This window comes from Dicentrarchus labrax, unplaced genomic scaffold (genome assembly GCF_905237075.1).
Source record: "Dicentrarchus labrax unplaced genomic scaffold, dlabrax2021, whole genome shotgun sequence".
NCBI classification, from domain to species: Eukaryota; Metazoa; Chordata; class Actinopteri; family Moronidae; genus Dicentrarchus; species Dicentrarchus labrax.
In genome coordinates this window covers 3,539,925-3,566,235 of record NW_026136708.1, presented here as the reverse complement: position 1 = coordinate 3,566,235, position 26,311 = coordinate 3,539,925, and the positions used below count along the sequence as shown (strand labels likewise).

General features: G+C 39.0%; 1 protein-coding gene across 1 annotated transcript in view; it reads left to right on the top strand.

The window, feature by feature from the left end:
* The first annotated feature begins 387 nt into the window (after positions 1 to 387).
* The window catches only part of opn5 (opsin 5), a 49,178-nt gene continuing 23,254 nt past the window's right edge, over positions 388 to 26,311 (top strand). Inside the window, exons 1-2 of the mRNA XM_051409268.1 lie at positions 388 to 498; positions 10,849 to 10,995. Of these exons, the coding sequence (XP_051265228.1) occupies positions 10,872 to 10,995 (124 nt within the window). The 5' untranslated portion in view covers positions 388 to 498; positions 10,849 to 10,871. The remainder of the gene's footprint in view (positions 499 to 10,848; positions 10,996 to 26,311) is intronic.

Below are 26,311 nucleotides of genomic sequence, written 5' to 3'. Positions count from 1 at the left end.
AATCTGTCAAAATCAGTAGTGCATCCAGTTTATTCCACAGAAATCTGAAAGCAGTCTGAGTTCTGAGTTAACCCGGGAGGACATGAAGGGTGATCCAGTCCTGAGAGCGGGTTTGATGGGTTTTGAGGTCCAGTAGTGAAGTGATGTAAGTTGGTTATTTGTGTCCAGATAAACGCAGTGCTGATCTCTTTCCCACAGAGAGAGAGGGCCAGTGGGCTTTCCCACAGAGAATGCAGTGATGGGTATTGTAGGAGTCACCACTGAATCTAAGAGTCTGGGAGGATTTTATTTTGAAAGGTCTGAGCGGAAGCTGCGGTTCCTTCTGCTGACTGCTGACTGTATATTACAAAGTGATCAGTCCTGGCGGGCTGATTGACTGCATGCTGTTCACCAGTGGAGGCTGGGAGGAGGGATATTTGCAGGCTGTCCGTGTTCCTCCGCTGACCCTGGAGCAGCTAATCTGTGGGAATTAAACTGGGGATGACTGATGATCACAAGGTGAGTGACGAACCAAAACTTCCCTGTAAGACTGTTAGGGGTTTCTTTTCGGGGACATTTTGCTCCTCTGTGTCTTCCGTTAGTGCGTTTAATGCGAATGATCTCTCACTCAACCTCAACATTTAAATCACTCACGCTGCCTCATGTTTCTTCCTTTTGCAGTTTCCGTCCGGTTCATTCGTTACACTGTCTGTCTGTCTGTCTGTCTGTCCTCTCTCTGTGCTGTTGTCTAACTCGAGAGGGGAAGAGCGTCAGTGAGTAAATAAGTGGATTAAAACTACAGAATTGTTTTTTTTTTTTTTTTTACACTGCGCTTTCCGTGCAGAGCAGATTTCTATGAGGTTTTCTAACAGTTGTTTTCATCGAACAGGGAGTCAGACCTCATATATATTTATTAATGCACAGCCCATATATCAATAAACACAACTTGAAATATGTCCTTGTCTGGTGTAATAACAGTGCCTCATGCTCATTTCTCTATTTTGATACCTTCTTCAAATTTGGCAAAAAGAAGGGACACTACAAGAATAATATTCGTTTTAATATTTTCTTTGTTTTGGAAGTAAAGCCAACATCAAAAAAAAAAAAAAAAAAAACTCTAATAAAATTGCAAGGCTTCACCTGTTGCATTCCATTATTATTATTTTTTCCAGGAAATATATTGGAGAAAGGAGCTCTCTGAATTTCTTCTTTCAACCCTAAACAGTGTTTGCAGAGCTTCCTCTCGTACCTGAGCGGTAACACTGAGGGCAAAGAGAGCCCATTCACCGCTAATTGAAAGCGAGCCAGCTGTTTTCATATTTAATAGTAATTCTCATAAAAACCGGGAAAAGCCATGCTGTATCAGCAATGCAGAGAATGTTTTCTGTGCTGTAAAAGGGTTCTCCTGGACTTTAAACAAAATATTAGGGTTAATCTAATAAAAGGATGATACAACTGCCTGAGTTAGTAAAAGCCAAGAAAAGAATAGTTTTTAGCTTCTATATATATCAGCCTGAAATATCCTCTCATTTCTGTGTGTTTGACCTCCATCAAATGTGCAAGCACAATAGGGCAGGTTTCTATTATTAATGGATATTTTATTTTTGTATTATTTTTAATTGATTTAAAGGATGAATTGTCCTTATGTTTGCATATGTGTATGTATATTTAGAATAACACAGAAATTCTCAAGTAAAGTACAAATATCTCTAAATTGTACTAGTAACGGGAGAGAGAGAGAGAGAGAGAGAGAGAGAGATAACACGAGCCAGTAGATAAAGGTGATCTGTTGGACAACCTATCTCAGTCAACTGAGCGCTGCGATCACTGACTTTCTTTCTATCTGGACTCCTGCAAGCAGATAAGGGCTACTAATTTTCATGTTCCTTTTTGTCCTGCACATGTGTGAACTTTCAGCTGAGGTGTTACACGTCCCTTTCACTGTAATGAGTCTCACCTGCACCTTTCTGCTCTTCATTAGCATATCTTATCACTGTTTTTTTTGATGGCTTTATTTTTATGAATTGTACCTTTTTTTTTTTCCAATAAATAATTAACAATTACAGCAACATTCACAATTTGACCACGCTGCATGGGAAGATCCAATCAATTTGAATTATTAACGACTTAATCTTTCATTTTAGATTTGCAGTAGTGTGACATTCAGTAATGTATTTACTCCAACGTAAAAAACAAAACATGAATCACGGCAATGGAGCAATATTCCTGACAGGTTTTCTCTGTCTTTCTCTGACTTTTGACTTTGACTCCATTTCTGTCTGTTTTCTGTGTTTAGTACTGCTTTGTTCAGTTCAGCTCCCAGCACAGACCCCGCAGACATTCAATACATATTAAATATAAAGTACGTATACTCTTTGATGTAGGGAGAATTTTGTATTCCATGTTGCATCTGTATATGTGGAAACCAGAAAAATGGCTTTCCTTTAGATGTTGGATGCAGGCCTGTAGGCAGTGTTGTGCATGTTGGTGCTGTTACGCGACGGCCCTTGTGCCTTCTACATGCCCTTGTTTCCAACCACAAAGTGTCTCCCTCTGCATCAGATTTTCATCGTATTGACTGGTCCTCCTAAACAGACTCATTAAGTCTGCTGAGGGAAAGCCGCTCACCTTTTGAAAGGCATCCCGACAGCTGAACTCCACACAAACAGAAACAAAAGCAAAAACCTGTATTTTCATTTTCAGTGTCTGACTGTGTTCGGATCATCAGGTCTCTCCCCTGTTGGGATTTTTCCCCAGTTGTTTGTGGGCACTCTGTTTAACAACTACACGTCACTCCTTATTAAGCAAATCGAAGCCTTTTGTGAGATAATGCACCTTTTGAAGCTTCATGGGCTATAATCTACTTATAACCTTCCTGATCTGTGCTGGGTGTTCCATTCGATGGACTGATCCCTATGCCTTGGAAAAATAATCTCTTCACTACCCTGGAAACGCATTGATGAAATGAAGTGATAAAATTATTTAAAAGGATGACAAATTATAACAGCCTCTTCCCCTTTGTTGTTGTTGTTGTTGTTGTTGTTGTTGTTGTTGTTGTTGTTAATGTCTGTCAGTCTTTCCATCCTCACACAGCACATAGGCAGTTATCAGTGATAGTTGTTAGGGTTCGACATTGAGCCAAATACTGGACCAGTCATTTTTACCACATGGTGTCGTACGTGAGCACACTGTAAGCTAGGCGATAGAGTGTGTGTGTGTGTGTGTGTATGTGTGTGTGTGTATGTATGTATGTATGTATGCATATAGTCATAGTATAAAGAACACACCGTAATATGAATAAAATCTGAGCTAACTGTGAGATCTAGATTTGTATATATTACAGTCGCTGTAACGAATCCAACATCATAGCCATGGTTGAGGGTTTAACCACAAAAATCGACAGTGTTTTTGAGAATCCATCCGATATCTCAAAATAAAATATCGTGATAAGATATTTTTCAATATCTCTTTCACCCCTACTCAGTAACTTACAATGATAATGATAATAATGATACGCAATGTGTCCAAACTTCCACACACATACCCAGTCAGAAAAACAGCCTCTGATTAGTTGACACACTCAATCCAAGGCATCATGGGATTGCCACATGTTTAAGGTCATGGACTGGACCGGCAAAACCAGAAACCAACCCAACCCTAATAGCGGTGGAATATTTAAAGCTGCATTATAAAAATTACTTTTTGTCATTATTGCTGGACAGATAAACTGTAAAAATAAAACATCTGGTTCTTCTGGCTCAGTCTAGTGCTCCTAAGTGGACTTTTTTTAGGGCTAGGGAACCCTATGTGGTCTTAAATATGCTCTTGATGACTACATTTATGCACATGATATTGTGCTGAAACACTGAGGCTAAAGCTAACAGGTTCCAGATCATTTGATATAATTCATAATAAATGACTCAGGGCTGTATGTGGTGATACGAGACACAGAGTGTGGGCTTTAAAAGCCCGACAAAGCTTATCAGTACAGTGATAACCTCTGTCTGACGATCTTTTTTCATTGCAGTAGCTTTTGTGTGAAATCCCCATCTAAGTTGAAAATATGTCAAAGCCTTGAAGAACTAGCTTTTATTGCAGATAAGCCATTTTCAAAGTCTCTGGGAAGAGAGTTACTGGATAAGGAGATCTTTCTCTTTTTGAAATACCGTAATATAGGCCTGGTACCTTGTTTCAAAAAGAAATGGTCCCTTTTCATGGCTTTCTACGGAGCCCTGGAAGAGTCATAGAGAGGGAAAAGAAATAATTTGATTAAATAATTGTTACTCTTAAATTACTTAATTTGTGCTTTCGATTTTAATAATTCATGCTTTCAAATTAATAAATTGCTCTAGGGTTAGTAGTTCATGGCCATGCTTGTTGGAGACTTGAGGTCAAAAAGAGTGCAGTAAATGAGTGTATATTTAGAGGTAATATGTATGGATTCCGACCTGTGGCTCTTTGCTGCGTATCATCCCCTCTCTCCTGTCTATCCTGTTAAATACGAAACCCACTGATCCAAAAATACCTTTTCCCATATGCTAACATTGTGAAAGAAGCCGCTGTAAATTGGTCGATTCTTTAACAACCCCCGATGACTGGTTTCACTAACAGAATTTGATTTATTTGGCCCAATAAAATGTGGAAAGTATAGAACAGCGGCACAATTAAATAATTGTATTCCCACTGTATCCAGTTCTCCTTTATACATCCATGGGAAGGACAGATTAGTTAGTTAGTGTGTGTGTGTGTGTGTGTGTGTGTGTGTGTGTGTGTGTGTGTGTGTGTGTGTGTGTGTGTGTGTGTGTGTGTGTGTGTGTGTGTGTGTGTGTGTGTGTGTGTGTGTGTGTGTGTGTGTGTGTGTGTGTTGGACTGGACAGGGACAGTGAAATAAGAATGTCTGGACAGATTTCAAGGAGCTGAGGACGGCTGCTTTACTCCGAAAGATTTGATTGAATAAATTTGGAATCGCTGTGTCACAGTTTCTTTCTGATGGGTAGAATATTACAGGGTGTCCCTTGCCATTAGAACCTGTCACCCTGATGGGTACATAAACAGATTATTTGGTGACATAAACATTAATTTATTATTATTATTTTTTTTCAAATTTTGCAGCAATTACAGTGACGCAAACAATAATGGCCCACCCAACCCACTCTCACAACCTGTTACAACAACAGGCTAAAAAAAGGAAAAGTAACAATACCAGGAATTTAAATAAACTAAATAAATACAAATAAATGAACATGGAATAATATAGATTTGCTAATTGCTACAACTCATAGTAGTTCATCTGAAGGAAGCCTTTTCAGGGCACTGAAGAATGATAGAAATGGTTGCCACTTTATAAGAAATGAATTTGAATCTCTCAGAGAATACTGAAATACTAATGCATTTTTAAGCCAAATGGAAATGGAGGGGTGCTGTGCAGAGGTGTGACACCTTGTGAAATTGTAGAGCAAAATGAAAGCAGCTAAACACATATGACATTTAAATTATGTAGTGATTTTAATGCTGCAGTAGGTAACTTTTATGAAAACAACTTTTTGTCATATTTGCTGAAACTTTCACTATATCCTGACAGTATCTGTGAATCAGGTTCCTCTTGCTCCTCCTAGTGCTCCTAATGGCATTTACAAGAATCCATTCGTACAATCTGTACTGCCATGGAGAAACGAAAAGCTTGTGCCTGCCGGGAAACAAGGAAAAACAACCACCCCCTACCTCTTTTTTTTTTTTTAATATAGCATCAAATAACTAATTAAAACCCATCAGAAAAATTAACTCTTGAACATACATTAGCATTATAAGAACTACCTAAAAGGCCAGAAACCATTTTTTGGAAAAATGTATTTGATGTGTATTATGTTTTTTTTTTTTTATTTATAGTTTATTAACAATTAATAGTTCTGTAGACAGTAACACAGGCAATGAGAACAGCTTTATGTCAAACATTCATAAACTGACATAGTCTACAGGTTCAGCTTTGCTTACTCTTGACACCTTGGACCCAGGTGGGAACAGTGACAGTTTGTCGGAGCTAGCGGAGGTGACTCGCTGCGCAGTTTCAACTCGTCCGTAGTAGGAAACAACTGCAGCTCGCCTGGTCAAATACGATCTCGTATTACAGCTAAACCGTACACTAAAATATGTTTCTGAAACGATTTTAAGTGAGAAATGGGCAACGCAGTAACAGTTTGATCTGAGTTTGGTGCGTTGAGCTGGACAGACTCACTGAGAGTGACCTGTCAATACACAGCTTTACTATAATTTACTAAATGAATATCATTCTGTATGGAAGGAGACTTGAAACTAGAGATTGAGACCATAAACTCATTACGAAACTGTTTACTGAGCTAATAAATCCTATGAGAAGTCCGCTCATTCTCCATTACAGTGAATGGTATTGGTGTATTATTGCAGCCAATGGAGCTCCCACTGCTAGCCATTACAGAGGACGCACGTTTAAGACACTTCCGAATTGGCTTCACTTCACAGACCTGGAAGCTCTGTCTGTTATATATACTGTCAATGGTTCGACCTAATATTCCCCTTTCTACTTTCAGTGAGAGGACAACAAATCACCCTCATTGCTTGATGACTCTGTCTCATATTGGGAATTTTGCAACAAACAGAATAATAAAATACACGGACTCAATGTGCAAGGTCTCTATACATAATATTTTTTTTATCAGATGATGGATTCATAAACCGCACACTCTTCTCAATGACTATCAGTTTAGTCAACTATTAGGGGACCGCCCTCTGGGAAATGTGATTGCGTGGATCTGCTGAAAGCAAATATGCAGCATGTGGTGCTCTTTGCTCAGCATGGGCAAATGGAGGAGAAAAGGCATTTTAGCCAAAAAACAGCGCTTTATAGGAAACAGAGGAAACGGATTGCAGTGCAAGAATGCAGTGTGCCACATTAAAGTATAAAATAACTCACATTATAGAAAATATGTTGGGAACACTTGTTGATGTAAAGAAGAGGAATCTTTATCCAAACAGCAAATGTCAATCGCTTGATTTAGGGAAGACAAAAGAGCATTGATTGACCTAATTAAAGAGGTCATAGGGCTCAAGGCGTTTGCATGAATGATTGTTTATCTATGGTTTGACTGTAATTAGACTGGAGACATTGACTTAATTAAATGAACTGAAAGAATAGTGTGTGAATTATGTGTTTTGGTCTTGTGATCTCTCAGTTAAGTCCTGGATGCACAGGATTTCACAGTTCATGCTTAATCATACACTTAATCAAGTAGTCCTCAATTATACCTTGTTTCAAAAATCCTCTTTTGTCTCTATAAATAATGCTGTAAATATGGCACTCTTAGTAGGGCTAGAAATAAAACAGGATTTATTTGGTAGACCTCAGAACTATGGTTATCAAAGCTGTTCTAATCAATGGATTAGTGACTGTAATGTGTGAAAGGTTGTTCATAAACCCAACTCAGCAGTTCCCCTCAGATCAAAGCTCACAAAACTTGCTGTCATCAACCGTTTTCTTTTTTTCAAGTGGAGCATTTATGATTGGTTGTTTTCATCCAGGCCTGGTGGAGTCTAGGAGGAGCCAGAGGAACCTGATTTTTTTCACACATTATGTGTCTCATGTACTACTGTCAGGATATAGTGAACAGCCCCCCTGGATCCTGACTGCCCAACCACTGTGTGTTGACAAAAATGTCATGTGTCATGGACCAGATGTAGATTGAGTACTCTGTTGCCATGTATCAAAATTGTGCAATTGATCAATCGATCTGAGGATTTCTCAGGAGAGGAACCTAGGTATCATTTTAAATATTCTGGCCACATGTAAAAATGCCCTATGCTTTTGAATAATAGTGTATTAATTATTAGACAGGTCTAACAAAGACCATATTTTATCCATTACACTGAGGCTCATGTACATGTATTCTGTGTATCCCCAGATATTTCCCATGTTCCCTGCATCTGTGTTCATCAGAGGGCACACTGCACTCATGAAAGCAATGCGGCGGAAAACACTAGGGAATAAACGGAGCATTTAAAACAGTCAATAGTGGGATCCAATGAGACTATTGCTGGTGTGATTTTAGCTGGCCAGTATGCTGCTGTTAACTCAGGGTTCCCACTCTTTTTAAGAAATTAGGTTCCAGGACTTTTCCATGAGTTTTTCTTGACTGTACAGGACAGCAGTTGCTCAGTAAGCTTGCTTTTGTGGTGCACTTGGCTTTTCTCACCACAGCTGACTTTTCCTCGCAACCTCAGCTTCCCAGACAAATTTACTTTTTCCATTCCAGTTTGCGTCTGGTCAACCCAATCTGAAGTGTCAGAGTGTGCAGCTTATCTTACCAGCAGTCGAGTTCCAAACAAAATACTGTCCCAGTTTTATAATTAAAAAATCTTCGAGACAACATAAACTATTTCTCGGATATTTGGCCATTTTGTGTCAAAATTTTCCTTTTTTTCTCCCCAGATTTCTCAGAATTTAACTACATTTTCAATAATCCACAATGTAATAATACTCTGTCCAGTTCTAGCAATGTTTGGTTCATAACAAGTTGATGGATTATAACTTGGGATCATTTCAGCCAGCCTGGACAGTCTCTATGCTTTAAAAGTCTTCTTTCCACTCTGTGTCAGTGAACTCAGCACTGAGCCTGTCCCTGTCAATTATTAGGGTTGGTCTTTTAAACCACTTAATCAGGCTGTTGCCTTAATTGCAGTCTTGGCAATTATCACTTCATTGTGTGCAAACACACTTAATGACTTACACTTAATGTATACTGTGTACATGCAACAATACTAATCTAATCAAAACAGTCTTAAACACATCTTTATGGCTTTTGTGTGTTGTAGGTCTGTCATTCAGGTACTTCAAATTAATTGGAAAGCGACCCATGTAGTTAGTGTTAGTACCCAAGTAGGCCTACATCGTAGCGATAGTGTTCCACTCATTTGTGGTGCGCTTGTTGCCTTACAAACCTATCGTGACGTCACCCAACGGTTTGTGAGTACCGTTTTGAAGCCTCCAGTTAGGCATTATGGTCGCACATGTTGTTTTGCAGCGCAGACGTACTGCAAGTTGGCTGCTCTTATTGGCTACCCTTGACACATGATATGGTACGCAAAATATGTTTCTGGAACGATTTTAAGTGAGAAATAAGCAACACAGTAACATAATCTGGATTCATATTTGATTGTTTTGAGTTTGGTGCGGTCCCCCGATGGATTTTTTTTTTGATTAATTGAAAGTGACAGCCCAAGTGTGTAGAGTGCAAATGTCAATATTAAATCACTGACCTAACGTGTGCAGTGTTGTTTTTGTTCTATTGTAGTCTCTTCTGTTATCTTAATGAAGCTGCAGCATAGGTTCATGGGGGACGGAGTCATTAGCACTGGTAATTGATCTGGGCAGTCAGCATGAGGGGTAAATTCCCAACCACACACACATTCCACAACATAGAGCAATGTGTTTAAACGTATGGTTGTTACACTAAGGTCAATTGCATTTGAGACAGCTTTCCTGGCTGAATTTAAAAAAAAAAAAAAGAGTTATGCATAGCAGTGTTTCCTTTGATTTATTCGCGGCTCTATGCCACAATAACAATATTGATCAGCATATTGATTTCTAAGGGACAAGGCATGATCTTTTACTGGCTTCCGACCCAATTTGTAGCAAGGCTTTGTAGAACCTGCTTCAGTGTAACCAGCAAAATATGTGATTCTTCTCAGTTTTTGTGAACTGGCTTGCATGAACGCAGCATGGGACGTTTACCGGCGCGCGCTAGACGACGTATAACAACAACAACAACAACAACTACTAGACTGGTTGGTTGCTAACCGTGGCTAACAAGCAAACAATTTAAAGCTGAATGATTTTAATATTAACACATAATAAGAATGCACCTTAAATAGTATACCCTGCTATGAGCTGTTCCTTAACCAAACTAACAATTGGCTTAGAATTTACATTAGCACTCCTTCAGGTGAATAATACAATTAAACCCATTAACCAAAGCTAACGCTTAGCTAGCCATTAGCGCGTAGCTAGCGATTAGCGTTAGCGCTCTTTTCAGTATTAATACAATGAAAGTTGAAGTTGTTCTCTTATTGTGCACAGACAGTGTTTACATTTGGAAAGCCATGTTGCCTTTATGTATGCATCCAGTGGGGAATCACAATAAAATTAGGCATAATGTGTTGATTCCACAATAGGAGATATGTTATTTGGTGTACAGTTAGGGTTAGGTAACAGTTTTGGTGTAAAAAGCCTGCATATATCGGTATCGGGTGATATCGATATCGGAAATTGAGAGTTGGACAATATCGGAATATCGGATATCGGCAGAAAAGCCAATATCGAGCATCCCTAGTTTGTACCATTTCTTCCTCTGCGACATGACTTCTTTCCACTGTGTTAGACACACCATACCAGGACCCTAGAAACAGAGGCCCAGAAATGGTATTCAGTCATCATTTCTCTTATTTCCGCCTGTGCTTTTCTTACTGTGATGTGTCAAAATGTCTTCTGTGAAAAATACCTATGAACCTGCACAAACAACCTAAACCTGAACCTTAAACCTGAGAACATGTCCTCACATTCATTATCATCAGTCAGGAAACATGCACTTCTGCTAGAGTGACATAAGGCAGTCTCTAGCTGACACCTGTGACATCTGCTTTTGATCGCTGGCTTGGGGGAAATCATGTCCGAGCGTGTTTGTGGATATGGGCTCATTAATTATTCTAGGCCTGCTTGTATTTGTTTGCACGTATAGGTACATTCATGCAGTAACGTGTGCTGTTTACCTGATCCCTGTGTGAGAACTGTTTTCAATCTGAGGAAGCAGCTTCATTGTTTCAGCCTTTTTCTCCACTTCACAGGAAATTCCCCGCTGCTGGCAGTGATGGAGAACGAGACGTGGCCGCACCCCTCATATGTCCCCCATTATCTCCTCCGTGGTGACCCGTTTGCCTCGAGACTCTCCAAAGAGGCGGACATCGTTGCAGCTTTTTACATCTGTATCATAGGTCAGTCTCTTCATATATCCGTAAATGTTCTGATTTCATCTAGTCATTGAAAAAAATGTCAAGTGTTATCAGGTTTAATGCTAGTGGTCTAGAGCATGACATATTTTCAATAACATCTCATTGCAAGACAATACAATAAAGAAAAAGATAACAGTCTGGGACATGAAATAAATGCTTGAACTGACTCTTGTACATTGGTATCAGAAAATTTCATCAGTGTATTGTTCAGTTCAGTGTTTCATTTGTCATTGTTAGTTGGTTAAACTTTCCAGATGTTGGTGCGCAGGATGCACAGGAAGCTGTGTTTTAAAATCTTGGTTTACTTTGGCTAACTTTAAAGGTGAACAATGGTTCCCAGGCAAAATAGGAAATTCCACAACACCTTCCAGCAAACAATGCGTGATGATAATATAATATATAATATAATATTTATCTCGCAGCACATAATGTTCAGATAGGCTAGACTAGGAGTGTAGTATGGATATTATGAATAATACGCTAACTATATTATATTATTAATAATAAGCATTTATGAGCAGTCTATTATCAGATGGGCACAAAGCATTGTTTCTGATTCAACCCACATTCTTCAGGGTTCCCCACAGCAGGCTGAACCATTATATTAATTCCTGCCTATGTCCATAAGATCTTCAACTCAAACAGGTAGTGTAGGATGGTGGCCATGAGGGCTGTGCAATATGTCGCCGTTGTCAAAAGGTGTGTATAGATATGTGATGTATGTGCATGTGCAAATGGTTACTTGGACGCTGTGTGTTGCTGAGATTCTGAGGATTTTTTTTAGTTTTTTTTCTTTTTAATTATGCAGTATGTGGGGTTTTTATCTTCTGTGGAACTGCTGAACAATTTTCCGTACAGGGATAGTTAAAGTATATTCTATATGAGTACAGACAGGCGAGTCGAGAGTTATTTAATTTTCTTTCCTCTGCAAATTTAGCCGAGACTGGCAGATGTCTAAGGAAAAAAAAAAGAATGTAACTGATCTGAAATGACTAATTAATACAAACGAAGTACTGAGTCGTGTGCACCAATGACACATTTTTTATCTCCAATTAATTCATGTATGCTGAACAATGAACTTATGTAAAGTGGTTAATAAAGGTCCAGTGTGCAGGATTTAGTGGCATCTAGCCCACCCCTCCCCTTCCAAGCACAAAGAAGAAACTATGCAGTATTTGGTTTGTTCGTTCTTGGATGCTGTAGAAAAATGACGGCTCAAAATGGAGGAGGTAGCGCAAAATACAACAATTCCAATATTAAGGTGATCATCCACTAATGAAAACATAGCTATGAATATTATATTCCATTTCTGCCAATAGAACCTCCTAAATATTACACACTGGACCTTTTTAATGGATAGTGACAGCCGAAGGTAGACAGATAAGGGGGGAGAGAGAGGGGACGACAGGCAGCACAGTGCCACAGGCCAGAACAGAACCCGACCCCAACACATGGGGAGCATGCTCCACCAGGCTCCCCTTGTGTGTTATTTGAACACTGTAATTAGTCATGTGAGAGCACAGTTTACCACTGTATGCCAAGTAATACATTTTTGTTTTTATTCATGAAACCAATTGGGCGTGTTAGTGTTAGTATCTACCTTTACAATCCTTCTTCCTTCTTCAAGAGGAACAACAGTAGCTTCTCTCCTACTCACAGAGGCAAGAGTACCAAACTTTTTTTTTTACACCTTTTCTGTTTCTTAAAGCTGTCTTTGGAATTCAGCAGCCAGCATTTAGTTTATTATGTTTTAGTACATTATTGAGGATTTTGCAGACTGATGACTGACAACAGTATGAATTGTCATTTGCTTGTAATTTCTTATGCCCTTTACATCAGTATGATCAAAGAACATTCTCTTAATGTGCAGATGACTGACTGCAATTACTACCGTTCAAAAGCAAATCAAATTACTGACCTTTCCTAATAATAAAATCCCACTGCAGATGGGCAGGCAGGAGTACAAAGGGGGTCATTGTTGAGATCACGCATTTTAACATCAATGAATTATGACCATATCCTATAGAGGCTAGCTGTGAAAGGTGAAGTACACATTCTGTTTTTAACAGCAATTAAGGGGATATATGGGAAATGGGTTTAATGGGGCGCCCACCGTCCACTGAATTAAAAGAGTGGAGCTGGAGGGGTGGATGGACAACAGAACTTTATCCCAAGGCCACCGCTGTTTGTGTCCCATGTGAAACCAAGAGTAGACCGTTTGTTTCAAATTATATAACTTACCTTATGTAACATAATGTAACTTTTCTAAACCTAACCAAACTGCAACTGTTAACCATGCAAGCTTTATTTTGAAAGTCTAACTGGACATTACATATTTCTTCTTGCTAACTTGTGAGAGGGATATCTACAGCATCACATTTTGAAGCCAAGGACCACTGACCAAGCGGTAGCATTTGGCGACACATTTTTCAACACAATTTTTCATTGAAAAAACTATGATAATGTAACATTTGTTCGTGGTCTGTAGTGGCAAACATGTTTTCTAACATCTGAAGAAAAAGATTTGTAGACCAGAGCATCTCTAAAGTTCTTCATTAATGCTGTTTGTCACACATTTTATCTTTAGCAAAGACTTGCAGCCTCTGCAATTTGGCTATCGCACTAGACCATATTTCAGATTTGATAATATTGTGATTAATTGTGCAGCCCTATTTGGAGCTTTTTCAGGGGTTCTAAATCTGAGTGCTGCTGCAGTGTAAGAGGTATTATTTAAAAGTAGAATTTCTTTCCATACGTGCCCCCCTCCCACCTGATCAATACACACCGACTCTCACATGAAGTCCTGGCAAAAAACAGGATTATCCCGAGAAGGCCTCATTAAATCAAAAGCCTGACAAGAACATTTTAATCGGTATTGGCTGTGTAAACACGGATCCCACGCAAACACGCATTCATTTTTCTATCTGTCACTGGGCTGAGTGGAGGTCTGCTGACATGTTCATATCAGCAGTGGAATGCAGATGAAGAATATGAAAGATCGTATGCTTATGTGCTTTCAGTTTTAGTTATCATCAAGATTCCCTTGTACACTTGATCACCTCTTTTTTTCTCTGTCCTGTTTGTTTGTCAGCATAGCTATTTAGCCAATGCCATTCTTCCAATCAGAGAGGAAACAGTGATAGACAAGTATATTATGTGTGCAGATGATACACACAAACCATGGTAAAGGATTAATGTTCCCCGGTGAATCCTCCTGTGTCTTGGGCACCAACAGGGTTGCTAGGAGATTAGAAGCTGCTAAGGCTGTATACTGCAATCTAACAGCAGTGTTATAAGAACAGAGCACAATGACTTTATAATTGACAGTGATAAGAAAAGCGATAAAAGGTGACAAGCTGTTGCTTGGGTTAAGCAATCAGAGGGCTAAATCATTGAAGCTCCAGATACTACTTGAAGCTGCTGTAATCAAAAGCTTAATCACGTTAATCATTCCCCCACCAAAATCCCAAGCTAATAATTGAATGTTGTTACTTTACTTAAGTCGTTTTCAGTTACTTTAGTTTTAATGCATTTAAAGGAAATTTTCACCTTCCCAACATCGCGAAAATTACAAAAACAACATAAAAGACGTAAGAAGAAACAGAAAAGAGAGGGAGACTCGACCCTAATTAGCTTCGCACAGAAACTGCTGGTAGAAATGTCCATCAGAGAACCAAGAGAGTACTTTACTGGATTTACTTTTGGTAGTACTGGTAGTACATTTCAGCACACTATTACTTTAGTAAATAAGTTAAATACGCACTTTTTTGATGCAAGTATCTGTACTAATATTTGAGTAAAAAATGTGTGTACTTTGGTCACCTCTGCATATACAGACTATGACGTGGCCACTAGAAAACCTGCAAAACCGTTGTTTTCCTCCTTGGCATGTCATTTGCATGCTGTGCATGGGCAATGTCACAATTGGCCTAGACAGCCAATCAAAGCAAGCAAGAGGCAGACTTTACTAGCACTTTCTTCCTGTTTTGATGCAGTCTACTATGCCAGTAAAGTAAGTCTGCTTGAATCCACTTTTTTCTATGAACATATATGACCGCCTGGTTGCGCATACAGCTCAGCTCCACAGGAACACCAGCGTTTTTTATGCTCTTTGCCAAGGCGTTTTTGAAGCAGCCGTGCCTGTAGTGATAACATTACTATTTTTGTTGACTCTCACTGCAGTGAAAACCATTTGTTGCATATCATCCATCTCTTCCTTCCTTTCCTGTCAGCTTTCTACTGCCTGCTCTAATAAAGACTGATATAGATGAAGGAAATACTTAAACTCAATTATAAAAAGTCAGTTTAAACTTAACCAGAACATAAAGGTTTGAATCCTTCTTTTTCATTTGTCAGATCAAGGTGTTTATGTGATGCATTTTTCATTCCTTTTAAGCTTTGTTCTCATTATGATTGGAAGAAGAAGCAACAGTTAGGCTGAGGGCAGTAGATGTACAGATGCAGTAGCCTGCACTGTGAATGTCTGTGTTGCTTGCCCTATTTAAAAAAAAAAAAAAAAAAAAAAAAGAGGAAGGGAAACGTGTGCTGTGAGTCTCGCGGGGCCTGTATGCAGACCTCTGCCGCACAGCTCGCAAATTCACAAACAACTGGAAAAAATACATTGCGGCATTGCGTGTGTTGTCAGATTGTCTGAAAGTGACAAAACCCAACCAAATTAAGAAAGCAATAGAATATGCAATGTCTACAGTAAAAGGTTAATGTCAGGAAAAAGGAATGAAACGGTCCAGGGTGAAAAGTATACACTGTGTTCCAAATTATTACGCAAATATGATTTCAATTAAAAAAACATTAGATTTTTTGTTTTTCAATGAAAGTTTTCAATTGTGTTGCTTCCCATGTCTGTTTAGATCACTGACATTAATCTCAGACAGGTTTGTCTTTATTAGTCTGCCAGGTGAGCCTAATTAATGGGAAACTACTTAAGGATGTTGTTCCACATTATTAAGCAAGTCACAGGTTTCATGCAATATAGGAGAAAAAAAATATATTTCTGCAGATGAAAAGCGTGAAATAGTGCAGTATCTTTCAATAGGTATGAAACCACTGGATTTTTTACAAAATATTAAGAGAGATCATCATCCTATGAAAAGTTTGTGTCTGATTCAGAGCGCAGACAGGTTCATATTAAGTGAGCAGCTGTGAAAAAGCCACTGATGAGTAGTAAAAAAGGCATTTGAAGTTGCTGGTGCCTCTGGAGTCCCAAGATCCTCTCGACGCAGGATCCTCTACAGGCTTGCTGATGTGCATAAAGCTGTATTTCAGCCATCCTTAAACAATGCCCACAAGGAGACCCACAGATTGCAGTGGGCTCAGAAATACATGAAGACTAATTTTCTAAAAGTTTTATTCACTGATGTGTGCCGTTCTGGATGGTTGATGGATGGCCACCATGTCCCAACAAGGCTACGTCAGCAAGGAGGTGGTGGAGGGATGTTTTGGGCTGGAATCATGGGAAGTGAGTTGGTAGGCCCCTTTAAGGTGCCTGAAGGTGTCAAAATGACCTCTGCAAAATATGTGGAGTTCCTAACTGCCCATTTCCTGCCATGGAATAAAAAGAAGAACCATGCCTTCCGGAGTAAAATCATTTTCTTGTAAGACAACGCACCATCCCATGCTGCAACAAATACCATTGAGGCCTAGGCTGCTATGGGCATTAAGGGAGAAAGAATCACGGTGTGGCCACCATCATCTCCTGACCTCAACCCTATTGAGAACCTGTGGAGCATCCTTAAAAGGAAGCTCTATGAGGGTGGGGGGCAGTTTACCTCAAAACAGCAGCTCTGGGAGGCAACTCTGGCATCCTCATAGGAAATACAGGCAGAAACTGTACATGGACTTACAAGTTCAGTGGATGAGAGAGTTGTTAATGTGATATCATTAATAATGTTAATATGTAACTCAATCTTTAAAGATGTTTTTGATTTAAATAGCTTTGATTTGAGAAAAGGTATCCCCTCTAATGCAAAAAATACAACAGATTTCGGTTTTCAATCCTTTAGAAACTATTGAGTGTTTTAAACTCTGTTTTGCATAATAATTTGGTAATTGTGTTTAATAAAATCCAGATTACGATATAATTGTTAAGGAATAAAAAATCCTATTGACTGCCAATTATATCGACTATTTAGTAAGAAAAATAACAAAAACAGTATATGCATATTAATTTGGAACACAGTGTAATGGGATCATCATCATCATTTTTACATGATGATGATGATAATGATATGATAATCAATACCATTTATTTTGTCATGTCATCAGGTTTACTGTTTTGACCAAAAAATAATCTCAGTTTATCTCTATAGAAGTCATGAACTTCTATACTCTTCTATACATAACTTCTCACCAAACCTGCATTTGAAGCTTACAGCAAAGCAGCAACTGCAAATAGCTTTACTTTTAGGTTAGCAGTGAAAAGGGAAGGATCATTACTTATATCTTTCCTAAATTTCCTTTTAGCACTTTTATTAATGTTTTAATAGTGCTACTGAGGCAGAACCAATTGCCCCTTGGGGACAAATAAAGGTCTTGAACTTGAATTCACATGGACCCTGCTGACAATCATAAATCCTCAACAAAACTGGACACATACTGCTCAATGTAACAGTTATGGCCCATTATTTCACTGTAAATCCTAACAGCATATCCTAATAAAAAAAGTAAGCTAACACAACTTAATCCTCCAAAAAATGTTGAGTCACTATTTTCCATAAATTAAACCCAGATCAAAAGTTAATTGTTGAGTATTTTAAGAATTGGTTATATAATTCCAGTTTGTTCAGTTAACTCATATTCTGTAAGTTGACTTTGTATCCTACTGTGTGACCTGCGGGAAAATGATATCCCATCAGCCCCGTCCATATACATTCTTTTACAGTGCTGTGTCTTGCATGTATTGTGCAGTATTGCACACGTAGCGGTGACTGTGGCTTCATGAAGAACCACCGTCACTGGCCACCCCTGACATCTGATTGGACACCCCAAATGCCACCCCGTTATCCTTACCTCTTTCACTCTGCACTGCCTTTTGCAGTCTGTAGAGTGACGATACTGGTATCAAGTGAAACTAGATGACTTTAAATGGGTTTTATGGGTACCCACAAGTCTCCCCTTTACAGACATGGCCACTTTATGCTAATCCCATGAAGTTTTGGGCAAAAACAAAACAGTTTTTTGCATGTGGTATAAATGTGTTCTTTTAGCTGAGTGTATTTGAATATTGCTGCATACTGGGGTCCCTAAACAGTATTGGTATTGCATGAATTGGGAACGACTGGAAAGCTGAGACATGTTAGTGTGTCTTCATGCCACCCCTGCAGAAGTCATTGTGGAAACTTTGAAAAAAATATTTGTCCCTGGCTGAGGTGGAAAAGTTGGTGTATGAATGAAAGGGAAATGGAAACAGACTTACAGAAGCGGATAATAATATCATAGCACACATTAGGCATGAGACGTAAACATCAATGCTCCACTGAAGATATGAAAGATCAGATTTATGTGGTGCGATGAGGAGACTAATCTTCCCCAAACGACAGAAACAGAAACATCATATTTCCATTATGTTTTGTAAATTGCTTCCAGCCATTTCTTCTGCTTCTGCAATGGTTTGATGGCACCAACTGGAGAATAAGCCCTTCCTGCTGTTCATCTGGATGCACACAACTCCTAACATTCACATAACAGGGACAAAAAATTGCATTTTCTTCTGCAGATTTTCTAGAAATCTTGTTCATATTTGTGCCACATCTTGATGGAAACCTGACTACTGAGGACCCTCGTGTACATAATCTTTGTCTCTGTAAGAGCAAAGTTCATATACTACACGGCTGCATTTTCAAAGTTGCAAAACGGAGTGAAGGTAAAGCTGTCGATTACTGCAGTGACAGAATGTGTTTTCAGCTGCATCCCCACCCTGCACGAAAAGCCAGATCTTCGGCCCCGGCAGGTAACCGCTATTGACAGCCTGTGAATTGTGTGTTCGCCTGTGCCAGAAATAGTCAAGAACTAATGGCTTACAGCCTTTTCATTTACACATAAAAGCCTCCCGTTGATCTGTGGCTAGGTGGGTCAACTGCCAAGCTTCCCATGTCCATTCCTGACAGGTCCTGGCATTTTTCTGTGCTGCTTACAAGTGCAAACAGTCATAAACCTGAACTTCCACAGCAATTTACAGTACTGACTTTTTACTGCAATTTTCTGACTTTTCATACAGCTTTTCCTACAGTTCCAAATACAATCACAAAAATGACTCAATTTTCCGTTTAAATGAATAACCTCTTCTCATTGAATATCTTAGCCTGACCTCCATCTCCTAAGGACACCTCTGAAGCTCTCCTAAGCATTAACCAAGATAGCAGCGATTTCCTAAATTAGGAGAGTTTATAAAATACTTTTACCCCCAAAAAATGCGACCACTCAAAGCGCTTTTACACTACGTGCGACATTCGCCCTTTCACACAGCGATGGCAAAGCCCATCGAACAGAAGCTAACACATTCATACACATTAATACACCGATGCCTAGCATCGGGAGCAATTTGGGGTTCAGTATCTTGCTCATGGATACTTCGACATGTGACAGGAGGAGCCAGGGATCGAACCACAAACCTTCCAATAAGGGGACGACCTGCTCTGCCTCTGAGCCACAGCCACCATTTTAATATGGCCCCAGAAAAGAAAAGAAAAGCACAAAAATACACGCACCAGTGCACTTGCACTACCACTAAAAGTAAAATCCAGCACTCATCCTCCTGATTATAAGCCAGTGTAACACACGGCTGAACACAACATGTCCCTGTGGTGGCTGTGCTGGAGTCGTCATCCAACCAGCAGCAGCAGCAGCAACAGGACGGGTTACTTAAAGTGGATTCAATGAGGAGGTAAATGTGATTGATGTGTATAGAGTAGAACCTGATAACTGCTGCTGTTCCCATTATGTCAAGCTTAAACCTCTCAAAACATAATGTGTAACATTAACCAATAGAGCAGTGGAATGTGGGAAGAGGTGGATAGGAGGCAGTGCTTTGGGGGATTTGCAATACATTTTCTGTCAATTCAAATTCCTTGCACGTTTTTTGGTTTTTTTCAAAGATCCATTCTCGCTCCAACAGCCCAACCTTGGCCAAATGCCTCTATTTGCTTTTCTTTTTTTTCTTCCTGTGGTGCAGTGCATCATATGAGTGCATGGAAATGAGGAGAGGTACAGTACGCTCATTGTGTTATTTGTTCATTTAATTTGCCATCTTTACGAGTGCCCCCCGTAAATAATTGGAATGAATCAGGTTTATTCAGCAGTGAAAAATATTTGTGCACATCAAACAGGGTGAATGGGAAGCAGCTGACAGGCCGGCAGGTTTATGACTGAAAGGTTAAACGTTGTTAATCGTAAACCAAGATTGATATTTTTGGGGGAGGGAAAACTGAGGGAGGAAGAAAATGAGAACAGATGATCTGTCTGAGCTGGTCAGAGGTCAGATAGTGGAGTTGTTAGATAAGAGTGTGCCAGCATTAATGTCTGCCTTAACGGTTCAGAAAAAGGCCATGCATGAGCAAGACTCGATAGCACAGGTGAAGACGATGAAGATCTTGTTCTGTTCATTTTGCAATAATAAATACAGGTAGTGCTGCGTTCTATGAATGATACAGTATGTTAGTGATTCAACCACTACAGTGCGCAATATAATGAAAACGTATAGCTGCCTGCTCATATTGTGTTTCAGTAAAGATGACAAGGTTACAGATACTGAAAAGTTTGTGTGTATGGTACTGTATTCTGATAGGAACCATTTTGCAAGAACATTTTTCTATTCTCATCTTAACTTTGTCTTTCACTTTTTTTCATATGGTGGGCTCGTACAGATTCAGCAAACGCTAACACTTAGGATTCCTGTGTAAATCACTTGCTTTAAATTAATGAATGCCACCTGTAGGATATGGAGCATGAGAGCTGAAAATACTAACACCCTGATGATACCATATAAGGCTATATGTGTGAGGAAGTTCATTTATGAAAATGGTATGAAAGAATAAAAAGAATTTCTACGAGTTTGGAGATTGATTGGAGAATCAATAATACTGGTGTGTTGAATATATGATTGTTGTGTGCAACATAAGTAACAACATAACAATGTGATTCATACACAGTGGTGTGAGTAAATGAATAGTAGGCTATGTGACAGTCAGCCTTCTTAATAAATGTTTTCATGACTTAACTTTTGATTTGATTGTTCTTGTTTCTGATCACATTTGTCTTCATCAAATCATGAGCAGGTACCATTTTAACTTATAAAACTATGAATGACAGTCAAGCATATTACTCTGCACAGAACAGATTTCAGAAGTTTGTGTAACGGCTCTTTCATAAGCCAACAAAATCAGAATGTATTATATTTACTTTCTGCATGCCGCTTTTCAAAGTACAATTTTACACTTCGGTTGTAGAAGTCAGGGTAATTGTGTCACTCCACATTAGTCACAATGTGTTCCTTGTACTGAAAGACACTTTGGATCAATGTAAACAGTCATATGTAAGTCTCTTCACACTGCTGCATTCTTGTGTCACTGTTGTGCACCGTAGACTGAGCCGTCAGTTAGTGCTGGCACTAAGTGAACACACATTAGCCAATGAAAATCAATTAGGGAGTGTCAGACCATTAGATGGCAGCTCCAGTGTGGATGCAGAATGTGGATGGGCTCATCACGCTGCCATCCTTCACACCTCTCCTTCTTCTCCTTTATTTGTGTATTTTGTGAATTTATACTGTAAATATTCCCCTGTTTAGGGATGATTTGATGGCATTAATATGTTGCTGTTGGCTGGTGTTGGCTGCCTGGTGTGAATGTTCTAGCCTGAAGCTTTTACTTGTCATGTTTCATTTACAGCATTTTAGTAGTCACAGGATAAGAGCAGCTACTGTATCCTGATTTATTTGCCTTTTAGGTAAGCAATGTGGAGGAATTCAACATTTTCAGTTCCCCCATGTCCCCACAGCTTGTAACCGGACCTGCGATTGGTCGGTTCACACGTCACATAACACAACTTTTTCGACCCAATAAAGCTAATAGTCGGCCAAACCCTTGTTTATCTGTAGGGGGAGCAGTCGCTCAGTCTGTAAGGATTTGGCTTGGGAGGGTTGGTGGTTTAGGTCCAGCTGGATGATGATGATGATGATGATGATGATGATGATGATGATGATGATGATGATGATTCTGCTTTGGCTTCTTCTTCTTCAGTGCAGTTAGGTTAAAACTTGGCTGGAAGTAAAATGAAAAAATGTACACAGCTGTTTTTAGCCAAACCACTGCTCAGATTGAAGGTGGGCGGAGCTATGCTGAATTTATGTGGTGCCACAGCACATCATGGTAAAAGTGTATTTTTCTCAATTTAAAGGGTAAGACTTAGTGGTATCTAGGGGTGTAGTTGCAGATTGTAGCCCGCTTCACCTCCTTCCAATTGCGAAGGAGAAACTACGGTGACCGTAATTTCAACTTCATTTCAGCTGCCGTTATCACAGGGGACGTAGGAGACCCTGTTAGATTCCACTTTGACAGAGCTCTTACTGTCAGTTACACTTAGGAGGAGTAAAGATTATGTATGCTTCTTGGAGGCACTCACAAATTACAGGTGAAGTTGAGAGGGAAAATTGAATGGCTTTTGGAATTCTCGGGTTTATACATTTTTAAAAGTAACACCTCAACGCAGAGCCTGGCCTTCATCAGTTCAAAAAACAGTTTTGTTCTTTCCATTGAAGACATTCTTTGGGCAATAAATATTGCATAGATTTCACACTGCACTGGGAGTGACTTTGGATTTTGAACGCATGTCAATATATTTACACTAACAATAGTAACAACAAAAAAATGTAAAGGAAATGTTTGAGACAAATTATACATAAATACAATTATACAAGTCAATTATTTGATTTAGCCCTAGAAATAATGCTCCATCCGTGTTAAGTGGCAGTGATGAGGGAGATTTCCATGGTTACGAACTGCAAGCTTTCAAGCCTCTCATCAATAGCTATTCTTACTGAGGTCTTGGGAGCAGATTCTAAGCAACAATTAACTCACCAAATGCGTACATGTTTAGCATTGAGCTACAGTTGTCTAATAGGCAGAGTTGGTGCTATAATGTTAATGTTTTTATGTGAGGCGTGCATTTACACCCAGCCTGCCAGGGCTTACAAGACACCAGTCTCAGCATATACACTGTCAAACATCAAAGAATATATATATATATATATATATATATATATACATATACACACATCACTATCTTCACAGTGTCAATACATAGTACAAACCTTACCTATCCATTACTGAAGAGTCACAATTAATTCTAAAGCTTCTATCTCGCCTTCTGTTCCACGCCTTTGAGACAAAGTTAGAAAATCTAAATGCATCCAAATTAAAAAGGCATTCCAATTGTTGTTCATCAGTACACCACAATATTTCAGGGTTTCTGTCACCTGATGTGTGTACATTGATTCTCTTAGGTCATCCTAATTTGTGCAGTGCAAAAGAAACTGAGACTCACTTTCGACTTCACTCAAATCAGAGCTCACACAGTCTGTTTTCCTCCGGACTTTGAGCAGTGATCATGCTGATAAGAAGGTAATCACAGAAATGCAGGAACCTTAAAGCTTAAAATATCAGCTGTAGAATCTTGGAATCAATTCTCAAATAGACAGGCACCACTTAAGGGCATCACGGATTGCAGGTAATATGATCATGTCTCTTGGAGACGTGTTAGACGCCTGGCAACAGTGTTGTCAGTAATGACAGTAATGAAGTCTGGAGGAAATAAAAGCATCACTGACCCTCTGCAGGTCTGTGTTAATCAAAGAAAATACCTGGCCTCTGTAATGTATCAGTTGAATATAACATGATTGTACCACACTAGATCTAATGACTAAAATTATACTACTAAAAATATCTGCTTCTGGCTTCACATTTCACACTGCCGTATGGCTGCCCAGAGTAGACATACTGGAAGATAATTGATAGTGCAAGGCTGGGAAGAGTACTTATTCCACACTTGGAATCTCTGAACTGCAGAAAACATCCAGCACTTAATAACAGAAAGTCATGATGTAATACTACACAACTGTTCCAAGCTGTACTAAAGTATTTTATTGTTTCTCCTTCATCTTTCGAACATGTCTCAGAACATTTTTAAAGCTGTATGGACTTTTTGACTAGAAATGTAGACAAAAGTGGACCAACATATCATTTGGGTGGCATATCGTGATTCCTTTTGTTATAACAATCATTTCCAGTGATTTCTTATTCAGGCAACACATTTGACCATTTTACACATCACATGTAAACTGATTTTATTTGATAATTAAGTGAACTTACTCCAGATAGTATTTACATTTGTTTGTTGATGGAATTTTGCCTAAATATGGAACCATTAGTCAACTTTGGGAGCCCTCAGGTCATAATCAAGTGTCACTTGTCCATGGAAAAAGGAATGGCAAATGTGACGTGATGTGTATTTGTACTATCAAAGTAAAATACCCCCTTTTCACAACTAAACAGTAAAGTATGGATGTTTATATTACTGCCTTTTAATAAAATTGATATAAAGTAATTGTTGCCATATTGCAACACCATACAACAGAGCAGTGGTTCCCAACCTGGAATTCAGGACTAAGGGTCACTAATACTTCATGGGGGGTTGCAAGGACTTCTTGACTTTAAGGGGTGTAAGAAAGGTAAATGAAAATATACACAGTATACCTAAATCACAACAGTATGTTCACTTTTGTTAAGAAAAGTAAATTGTTAAGTAAATTGTCTAATCGAACAATTGCCAATTCCAGGGACAAGAAAACACAGAATGTCAGAAAAGAAGCCTGTTAATTCTATATGAATGTTAAAATGATTTAAAAAAGAAAACAAATACAGACAGCAAATTGTATAGAAAGTTCCCTGAACAGTAAATAATATGCTAAAAATTCATTCAAATCACTTGTTCCATATAAACTTGGAAAGGTGGAAGTCTCTACCTATATCCCTAATTGGACGAATAAACTGTATAAAAATGAATGTCCTACCTAAATTCCTTTACCTATTTCAAGCGCTTCCAACTCCAATCCCCAAATTCTTTTTTAAAAATCTGGACAGACTGATTTCTAGATTCTTGTGGAATGGTAAAGTTCCAAGAGTAAAACTCAAAACCCTCTGTCGCCCCACTGAACAAGGAGGTCTAAACCTGCCTGACTTTCAATTATATTATTTGTCTGCTCAATCCAGAGCTGTATGGACTTGGATTAAAAATTTAGAGCATCCTCCAGCCTGGAAAAAATCTGAACAATCTCATACAGTTTATCACAGTCAAAAAAAGGAAACTCAAAACCCAATGATAAAACACACATCTAAAATATGGCATGAAATCAGAGCAAAGTTCCAAAGTGTCCACGCAATATATAGGTCTACTCCATTTCATTTTAATCCTGTTCTACCTGGGGCACTGAGAGATTGCATTACCAGAGACTGGTATAACAGAGGCATATGTACATTTGGACATCTATATGAGCACGATAATCTGAAATCCTTTGAACAACTGAGAACCTCTTTTGGGCTCCCCTCGGCACACTTTTTTAAGTTTCTACAAGTTAGAGACTATATTAGAGTGCAGCAGGGTGGGAAACTTACCTCTTTAGAGGATTTTCAAATAGAGAGTATGATACAAGACAAGCATAATCCTAAAGGCTTTTTATCCTATGCCTATAACAGACTCATGAGCCTGGCAGAAAAGAACACTCTTAATGTGAAAGTTAAGTGGGAAATGGACATTGATTATGCTTTCGAGGACTTTGAATGGGAGGAGATTTGTAAGAGCTCTCAATCATTCTCCTACAACAGTAGACACAAACTCTTTTAATCTTAAATTTAATCTTATTCACAGGGTTTATCTGACACATCAGCGCCTTCATAGGATAAGTAGTAGCTATACTCGGAATACTGTCCCAGATGTAAGACTGAAGCAGGTACTCTTCTACATATGTTCTGGACATGTAGAAGTCTGGAGCAGTACTGGAGATCCATCTTGGACAGATTTAAAACAATTGTGGGGGCGGAAATCCCAACCAACCCACGACTGACACTATTGGGGGATCTATCAGTTTTACCAATCAATGTGAGAGGCAGTACTTGCTTTATCAGACTAGTCCTGATCGCAGCTAATAAATGTATAGCCATTCACTGGAAAAATGAGGAGTCCCCTGGGGTTTCTTTGATAAATGTTGGGGAGGATTGGTAACCTTTCTACG